Source organism: Phoenix dactylifera, unplaced genomic scaffold, assembly GCF_009389715.1.
Source record: "Phoenix dactylifera cultivar Barhee BC4 unplaced genomic scaffold, palm_55x_up_171113_PBpolish2nd_filt_p 000243F, whole genome shotgun sequence".
NCBI classification, from domain to species: Eukaryota; Viridiplantae; Streptophyta; class Magnoliopsida; order Arecales; family Arecaceae; genus Phoenix; species Phoenix dactylifera.
In genome coordinates this window covers 450297-459944 of record NW_024067740.1, presented here as the reverse complement: position 1 = coordinate 459944, position 9648 = coordinate 450297, and the positions used below count along the sequence as shown (strand labels likewise).

At 38.3% G+C, this 9648-nt stretch overlaps 1 protein-coding gene across 1 annotated transcript; it reads left to right on the top strand.

The window, feature by feature from the left end:
- The first annotated feature begins 688 nt into the window (after positions 1-688).
- Positions 689-9234, top strand: LOC103720899 (zinc finger CCCH domain-containing protein 14). Its single transcript, XM_008810864.4, has 11 exons — positions 689-957; positions 1880-1980; positions 2081-2237; positions 2323-2562; positions 2660-2753; positions 3028-3779; positions 3863-3968; positions 5598-5653; positions 7478-7584; positions 7690-7777; positions 8441-9234. Exons 1-11 carry the CDS (start codon positions 799-801, stop codon positions 8657-8659), a joined length of 2079 nt encoding a protein of 692 aa, XP_008809086.2. The 5' UTR covers positions 689-798; the 3' UTR covers positions 8660-9234.
- Positions 9235-9648: the final 414 nt, after the last annotated feature.

Here is a 9648-nt window from a genome sequence, read left to right as displayed (position 1 = left end):
CCTAGCCGATCCTTGTGTTCTTAAAATGCGATGCATACAATCTTATCCAACATACGACACTCGCCTGGTAGTTTTCGTAATTGTCTTATTAGACCAATCTCGAACCTTTGATCACCTTTTTGTTATCGAGGCAAGATTTTCGTTATTACTCAGTTTCTAGTATCACAAGGCCCTCGTTATTACCTTGTTTCTAGTATCGCCATGCGGCCGTCATCCATCCGATCTTTCAGCTTCCATTATGAGTTAGGGTACAGTGTAAACAACTTGCCATAGAAAATAAGGATGATTTGGATATTAAACAATTGACAATGTAGTAGCACAACCATTTCATATTGTACATATTTTGGTATATATGGTAAAGAGAAGAACAATAGTATCGATGCTAAGCAATCAACAATTTAGCAACGATTTTAGCTCTCCATAGGAATAATTTTACATGCTAAGCTAGATCAAGGTCATCTATGACTAAATAATCTCTCAATCAATAACAAGAATTTTAAGGACATGGATGAAAATATATAGTTGTCAATTCTAGCAATTTGCAGCATTTTCATGAGAATAGTGCAATGAAAACTTAATGGAAGCTAATGGAAAGCAAACAACCACCTTTTTTTCTTTTTTCTTTTTGCAACCAAACATATGGGTTCGGATGGGTTACTCCTTACGATAGGAATTTGGAAGAGCGCGCCCAGTCCCAACCCCTCAAGTAGAGAGAGAGAGGGGGCTTCCAGTGGAGCCGAACTGGGGAGGACATAATAATAATAATAATAATAAGAAGAAAAAGTTAGCGAAAGGGCGATGCCGGAGCGAAACCCTCGAAATCCGATGGCAATGGAGATGGAAACGCTCAGATCCTTCAGGATGGATCGCCAGTCCCCCGAGGTCGCCAAGCTCCGCGCGGCCGTCTCCCGGAAGCTCTTCGACTTCCTCGGCAACTACTCCGACGACGTCCTCGCGGTACTAATCTATAATATCCCGACCCCATGCCTCTGCCTTCACATCGTTTCCGATCTTCTTCTCTATCAGATTTATGCGGCTCTTGGCTTTTCTCTTTTTTTCCCTTCTCCCTGCTCGTCCTTTTCTCTTGGCGTGGAACTACTATTAGGGATTGCGTATTTTCTCTTGGGGTTGAGCTATTGTTAGGTGACTGCGTTTTTGCTCTTGGTGTCGAACTACTATCAGGGATTGCGTGCTTACTGATTGATTTGTTTCTGCTCGTTCGTTCGAAATATACGGTAAATCTATCCTTGCGTCTGATACACCGTATGCTCTTGTTCTCGGAACACTGGTTCTGGGGAATGAAATCAGCCGCGCGGAATATATGGTTGCTCATGCGGGAAGTCTATGTTGTCATCTTGGGTGAATTATACTCGAACATTCAATTCGTTACTTTGTTGGGGTTTCTTGCAGCGTCGGCTTTGGGTAGAAGCGATGGCGGAGCCAGGATTTTACCGGAGGGGGACGCGAACAGGGAAATTATTATCAAAGGGTACAAATAAGCTCAAACAATACGTGCGAAAAAAATATAATGCCAAAAATCCTACCATTTGAAAAATATAATTTTGCACAATTTTTTTAGCGTGTTCAGCCAGATCTTTTTATTATCTTTAAACACAAAGGTAGAGGAGAAAACCTCTTTGGCCGGAGTTACGAAATCTGCAATGGTTTATTGACTCTCTGGTATACATTTACAAATGGAGGCTTGACCTTATTGGGAAAGTCTTTCCAATCTGGCAATCTGGTGTCTAGGTGTATTTGGATGTATTTAGTCATCATCTGGGAATTCCAGAGACTGCATAATCTCGGGAGAGATTAAACAACATTATAATTATATAGCATATTGCATGATTGCTGACATATGTTTTTTTTTTCCTTCAAGGAATACGTTGTAGTGCTTGTTTGCAATGGGAAAAATCAGAATCAGGCACGGGATGACCTGGAGGCATTTCTTGGGGATGAGAGTGCAAAATTTGTGGCATGGTATCTTGATTTTTGACCTCCTCATTATCCATTTGTGAATTTATTTCTATGTAAGACGTGCTTATTGTTGCTTAGTCTATGGATTTATGATTTTACTTAGGCTCTGGGATTATCTCTCTGAGGAAATAAGCATTTCAAGATTACCTCTTGACTCTTCAAACCTTAAAGCCGAGGGGACAAGTATGCAAGACAATTTTTTTGACAGGGAGCAGAAACCTAGCAGGCTACTTGATCATCAGATTATTGACATTCAGCTGGTAACAATTTCCTTTCAAATTTCTCTTAGCATACAAATAATGTTTGAGCTGTTTATGATATAGGAGGTTTTAATATATTTTGCAGTCTAAGGATGGCTTGTATGAATCGCCAAACTTCTCTACAAACTCTACAAACACCAATAAAGTTTCAGAGAGCCTCCAACGATGGCATCCAAGTGACGCCCCTTCAATTGAAGTAGATGCTGAGAGATCACTGGCACAGACACATGAAGTTCACCAGAAGTTTATTCCAACTGACACTAACTCCAGTGGATCCATTAAGCATATGTTATCTAGCCTACGATATGAGAGTCAGCATCAGAAGGTTGATAGGCTAAGCCATCTGTCTTAGATTTGATTATCATGCAAATTTCTAAAAAAGGCTGCAGTATCTAACTTCATCATTGCATATGGTAGAACAGATAACCAAAAGTAATTCCAGTGCATTACCTTGTCGACCTTTGCCCATGCCAAAGACAGAAGCAGTTGCAAGGAAGTCACAATCAACTATTATAGGCAAGCATTTCTTTTTCCCAGTGCTAGGATTAACTACTGAAGGCACCTGCATTCTTGCATATTAAATATCATGCTCGTAGGTTCTCCTATAATGGCACTTTAGTTGTGTTTGATCCGCAACTTCAGGGTTGCTGTAGTCCTCATCATCTCTTATTGGCCCTTGTATGATGCTATATTCTTCACAATTACTTTATCATGAATGTCCAAAAGTCCGTGTTCTTCTATTTGAGTGTTACAGAATTGTTTTTTTTTTTCCTTTTTTTTTTACATGCAGAAGATGCTGAATCTAGGCCCCTGTCCATGAAAAATACTTCTGCAAGAAGGCTGCCTTCAAAAGTCATGGAAGTTGAAGAGCATCAAAATACTCAGCCACGTGGTAGTGTCTGGGATAGATTAGGGAAGCCATGTGAAGAAGGTGATCTTTTAAGGGAAAAGACAAACTGTCATGGAGAAGAGCCTCAAAATATTAGAGCAATTGAGCCAGATGCAACATTAAGTTCTGCTCTAACTGGTAGGTTGGCTGCGCTTGATGAAGTTTGTGACAGGACCATCTCCAGCCACCATTCCGACAGGTACGGTAAACAGGAGCGGAATTCCCATACATTGGTCACTCCTGATCATGGGGATAAATCCAAACGCAAAAGACAATATGGTCAGATTGATTCTGGGAACGGTTCTGCATCTTTTTCTGGGTGCAAGGAGAATCATCTCCAGGATAAAGAAGCATTTCCCAAGTTGCAAAGATCATTACCTGTTAAACATAACGGTTTGCAAAGCTTAAATGAATCTACAACTGAAGCTAAAGGTTCAACTATGATGTTTTCTGAGCCAGCATGCCATTCAGCAGAATCTTCAAGGCTGGAGCCTCATCTAGAGTTCAATACAGTGTCTCAATCTCAGTTGGACAAAAGGGCTTTAGTAACCACTCCTATGCAGAATCTGGTTCCAGCTAACAATCCAGCACCAACCCAATCTGAATCCCCCAGCAATGCACATGGAAATGGCAACAGTAGGCCTATGGAAAATGTTAGAAATTCATTGATGTATGCTAGAACTATTCAAATTTTCCAACAAGTACCATTTTGATCTCTTTTAAATCCCTCATGTAGGAAATGTTGAATGTGAAGTTAAAACTGCGCCAAGTTGAGATGGATATGGTTAAGCTCCGTTCGAAGCAGGTGGAGATGAACAATGGAAAACTCAATGCATCATCAGGTTTTGAACTGCAATTTTAAGTATCTTATTTCTTTGAATTATGCATCAGTGTCCTCTGTCCTACTCAAAGATGTTTCTTTCCAATCAGAAGTGTGTATGGTCTGTGTGATTTAATAATAATGGTTGTTTTTCAGTTGAAAATGTTTAAATTTGGATATCATGTACTTCTTGCCAAATTATTGGGAGACAACTTTCATCCGGGGTTACTTGATATTTTTTCATGCACTCAAATCCTTCCCTCAGGTCCAGCCTTTATCTTCACCATGGCCTCTTGTATTTATTGAAGATAAAATTATTGTCTTAATTGATTCTCCACCGTTGTATCAGCTATTATGGTTATTCCTGAGCTTCCTTTGATGTGTTTACATTTATCTTTAACTTCATACTTGTCAATACACCTATTTCAGTTTTCTCATTTCTGCTACACTTGCATGTTATCTACCTCTACCTTCCATTGCCCAAAATACTGTTTGACACAATTTTTCCTGTCTCACTACTGTCCTTCACTTATGACTTTAGATCATTGCATGTAATGCATGTAATTATCACACAGCACTTTAGAAACAATAGTCTACGTCATCCTAGTAATCCATTGTTCTATCAGCATGCACAATGTGTGATACATGTTAGAACAATATTTCTTTGTTAAAGTCCAAAACTTAATCTTCAAAACTAACACATTAACTCTGTGTAGAACTGCATCTTACTTGATGTAGTTGAATTTCATGATTCATATGCATAATTATATCTGCAGACGTATACCCATTTCCTACAAGTTCCTTGCAATTTGGAGAATTTGGCTCCTGTTGCCAGAGTTAATCAAATTACACAATTACCCTGTAAACTAGCAGTCAATCATATGTGGCAGCAGCATTAAATCACAGATGTCTGATTAATTTCTTTTTCCAATGTTACATATTCATGATTGGCCTGATTTTCTTGAGATGTAAAGATGTATAATTTATACGTGAGGAAAATGGCGCGGAAGGTGTTTGCCTTTGCCCTTTGTCAGCTCCTGCTTAATTTACTAGTAATTATCTTATTGTATATAAAATTTTTATTTGGTCTGTTTTGTTTGAGATGGAATTACCTGTAAGGGCTTGTCTGGAAGACTGATAAGTTATTTCTGAAATAGATTCATATATAGTGAAAAGTGAGAAAAGGGGTAATAATTGAAAGAGAAAAATGTTGAGTCCATTGGGAAGTCCCCGTATTGTGCAATCCCCAAAAAATAGGATACTACATTCCTTCTGGAAGGTGAATAGCGTGGTACTAGTTCATGTGAATCAAATTCCCATATTGGTAAAACTCTCTCAATCGTCCTCCCTCCATCCATGACACTCCCCATAATCCCAATTTTTCAGCCGTATATGGACCTATTCCATAGATAAGCTATTCAAGATCCAAATAGGGCCTAACTGCATCCATTCAAATTGTGTATCCAAGCAAGTATTGCTATTTTTGAGAAGTGGATTGGAGTTTGATTTTTTTTCTCAAGGTATATGTATCCTTAGGATTTTATCATGCTTTTCGATTTGATCACAGAGTTTGCTCATGTAATGCTGTGATGTCCTTCATATGTCATTTATTAGATGGGAGTTTTGCCAATTTGTTTTCCCTTTTTTGCAGGTGTTCAAAATAATCCAGAGGAGGATATTGAGTCAAGGACTGTTCTTGTGACAAATGTATGGGCAGCAAGGCAATTAAAATTTTTACTTTGTTTCTCTTTTCTTTAAATATCTACAATTTATTTTTTTCGCATATGCAAAGTTGCAAACATTCTCAATAATACTTTAGCTGATATTCATGGGCTAAGATACAAATAAGTGGTTCATGTTTCTTTAGCCTTGGTACAGAAAGGAAAACCCAATGCTTCATTTGAAAACTTTGAGATAGCAGATTGTTAATGAGGTTTGACTTCTTGGAAAATAGATAATATGCTATAGGTTTTAAGGAATATTAGATTTGCGATTTGGATGGGGTAGCATTCATTTTAATAGGCATTCCATTTTGAGTTCGTACATAGTGATTACCCTTTACAAGGAAGTGAGTAATGAGAATTTTAGGATAAAAGTTAGAAGTTATAAAAAATGGCATGAAGAGATACCTGAATTTATGATTTCATATTGCTTACTATCATGGTCTGTCATACCGCCCCGTACCGTACGGTACCGCCAGAAAACTGGTACGAAACATACCTTTAAGTCGGTACAAGCCCGTACCGAGGTGTACTGACTTATACTGAGTGTATCGAGGTGCGTACCAATCCGTATCGAAGCGTACCGCGATGAAAATTAAAAAAAAATAGTTGGAAAGATTTTTTTAGCATAGAGGTGTACTGTACTGTACCTATCGAACCGATACGGTATCCGATACTAAGATTGCAGACCTTGCTTACTATGATATGTATATTTGATTCAGTCTCAACTGTACTATAGTATATTTGTTGTACTTCCATATGCAGCTGTGACTTCATATTGAATCAGCAATTTTGTGCATTTTAAATAATTTTATGCTATTATAGCATATCCGAAATACTAGAATACATTGGATATGCATTGGCTTGCTCTACATACGAGTGTTTTCAGGGGCGATTATATGGCACAGTTTTTTAAAGAAGCAAAAGGAGGAATTAGGGATCAGAAATAGCATTTTCTAATGTTATTGGAATATGTTAAGAGGTTTAAATGAAACCTTTGTCATGGACGAAAAGCTAATGATTGATGTTTTTAGGCAAGTAGAAGGTATTTGGGTCTGCAATGTGATAAGTAAAAGCAATGGAGATCTAGATGGGTCTCACGTGGGAAATGGTGAAAATAGTTTTTTTTTTTGTAAGGTTCTTCCCTGAAATCATGGATTTGCTAAGGAGGATGAGCTGTTTATTCCATCTTATTTTCCATGAGCTTGAGATATTTGCAAGTCTTATACATTTATGATTGATTGATTGGAACTCGGAAGTAACATTTTCTGAAAAATCGTCCAAACTGCAATCATAATCTTGGCTTACTTCATGTTTCTCTACGAGAGAGTTACTGACACTTGGCATGTATAATGCATGTGAAAGGAAGATGGATGATTATGATCCGATCCAATGGATCTGTCTAGAGATTGATAGTTTGAATCTGATTTCATACCCATCAATGAAAAATGACAAAAATTTCGTAAGACTATGCTATACCTGGCCTTCCCTCCCAGGATCCTTTAATTCTATCAGAAAGTAATTACCATCGTTCAATGTTCTAATTATATGGTATGGTATATGGGTCTTATGTCATGCTTGCACGCCCTTCTACTTTATTTCCATTATTTCTTCATTCATGTTTCTATTAAATTTCAATCAGCCATTTCCTCTCTTTTCAACTTTGGGTGTCGATATTGCATTTTTTATTCTTTATTCTCACTCAGGTTGCAATGATGTTCTGAGACCAACTTTACCTTCTGTCTCGTTGCTGCCACAAGTAAGCTGGAAGTGGATATCTGATGCTGTTGTGACATTGTCTATGTTTCAGGTGCATTTTGCAGCATCAAGAGAAGCATTGTCATCATATTTCACAAAGTGTGGGGCAATTGTCAAAGTTGTCATGCTAACTGACACTATAACTGCTCAACCAAAAGGGTATCTGCCTTGCGGTTATTCTGTTTTTAAATATGTATTTGTGATTAATCTAATTGTATCTCTGCTAAATTGAGTCCCTTACAAAACGTGATTTTTCCTTGGCAGGGCGGCATACATTGTCTTTGCTGGCAAGGATTCAGTGGACAAGGCACTATCTTTGAGTGGGACTTCATTCTTCTCTCGGATACTTACGGTATGGAGAAACTATATAGTCTTTAAGAAGAGTTTCGTTGTCACAGGTCTTGAACTTTTTTGGGTCCTGCTACTTATCACAGAGACAGATGATAACTGCATTTAATTTAGCAGAATAGATTGAAACAAATGCTCAAAAAGTTGAGACTTGAATGTTAATGTCGAAATCTTCTTATTTTGCAGCATCCTGACCTTCAGTTTGGTTAGTTTGTTTGATCCCATCAATATGGGCTATTTATGAGTTCATGGAGTTTGTAAGATCAGCAGAAGCTGCATTACATGGAAAGTGTAGTAATACACCAGAACTAAGAAGCAATACATGGAGAGACTTTCTAGATTGGATATATTCACGATTATCTTTGTTAGGAAGACGTTATCACTGCAGACATGATGATTAATGCTTTATATCTCCCAAAACATGGTGCCTCAGAAAATTTCAAGCTGGCTCTTGGTGTTAAATCACAACTCATTTCTCATGACATCATTTCAATCTTTAAGAATTATCTTGAACAAAAAGGCCAGCACCTAATGGACTTCAATTGCATTATCAATGTGTCTTACAAATTGTTATGATACTAACTAATTTATGACTGGTATTTAAAAGTTTACTGCATCAAGAGCTTACCAATGGTTGTTTCTTATATTTCTGCGCCATTCTTTTCAGGTGATGCGAAAAGCAGACATGCCTCCCGGATTCTTGGTGCCAGCCCAGCCAGCTGGAAAGCATCTTCAACCATGGAACCCTCAGCTGCCCAAGAAGAGTCCCATCCAAAGACATTGTACGAGCTCCAATCTCCAATGGAGACGCGACCAGTCAGCAAGCAGGGAGAACTCCATACTTGCCACTACAATTGGATTGGGATCGTCCAACGTTGGCAAGTAATCCATCATCAGCTTTATCTGGAGCCCTTGCATAAAAAAAACATGTCAGTCCTATAGATTCAAATATGAGTTGACAGAGAGGATATTAGATTCATATAGTACGATTTTATGCAGCTTCAGTACCTCTATGATTGTAACAAATGGTCACAGCATTGCTGACACGAGAGGCATTCCAACACCATCCTATGCTGCCTCAATCCCCACATTATCTGGTTGCAGATCATGATCCCTGATCAGTTTCTTTTTTTCCCCCCTTCTGATCAAGATCGGAATTCTCTTGTGGAGAGTGGTGTAGATCTCTCCAGCCTCCTGATCCTAATTTGAACTCCACTAGACATTTTATTATCTGGATCTTATCTACTTCACTTGAGAATGCGCTGTCACTATATGTGGGGATTAGAGTAGACCGCCCAAATATTTAGGTCCCAGCCACGTCGAACTATGTTTTTTCTTTGCTTGACTGTGACGTAATTCATTTTCATAGTGTCTTGGATAGGTTCATGTAAATGTTCAAATGAACTACTGGAATATTCTCTCAGTTAAAATGAAGATGGCATGTTACTAGTGAAATGATCATTCATGGATGTTCTCATTTGTGGATGCGTAGGTCGTATGTCTTTTCTGTTTGGCAGTCCTATCAAATTACAGAGAACAATTATAGTGTGGGTGGTTTTAGTCATCTATCTGCTCGAAAATTTAATTGAGGAACTGGAGACAAATTTATTGATTTTGGTAAATACCATACAAATGTGTCAGGTTTTATTGACTTTTGTCCCTCCGCTCCTTCCGGTAATAGGAATTAATTAAACCTTTTTTTTTTCACGTCAGGTAGCTCAGTCCTCTCCTACAGATGTCTATTTGCTTCCCTTTTTGTTTGTTAAAATTTTCTCCTGGGCGCACCTGTGATGTTAATTTCCATTATAGGGACTGGTTCAGTGGGTCTGTGTTGGATTTATCGAGTCTGGTAGTCTGGTCTGCATCTGGTGTTCT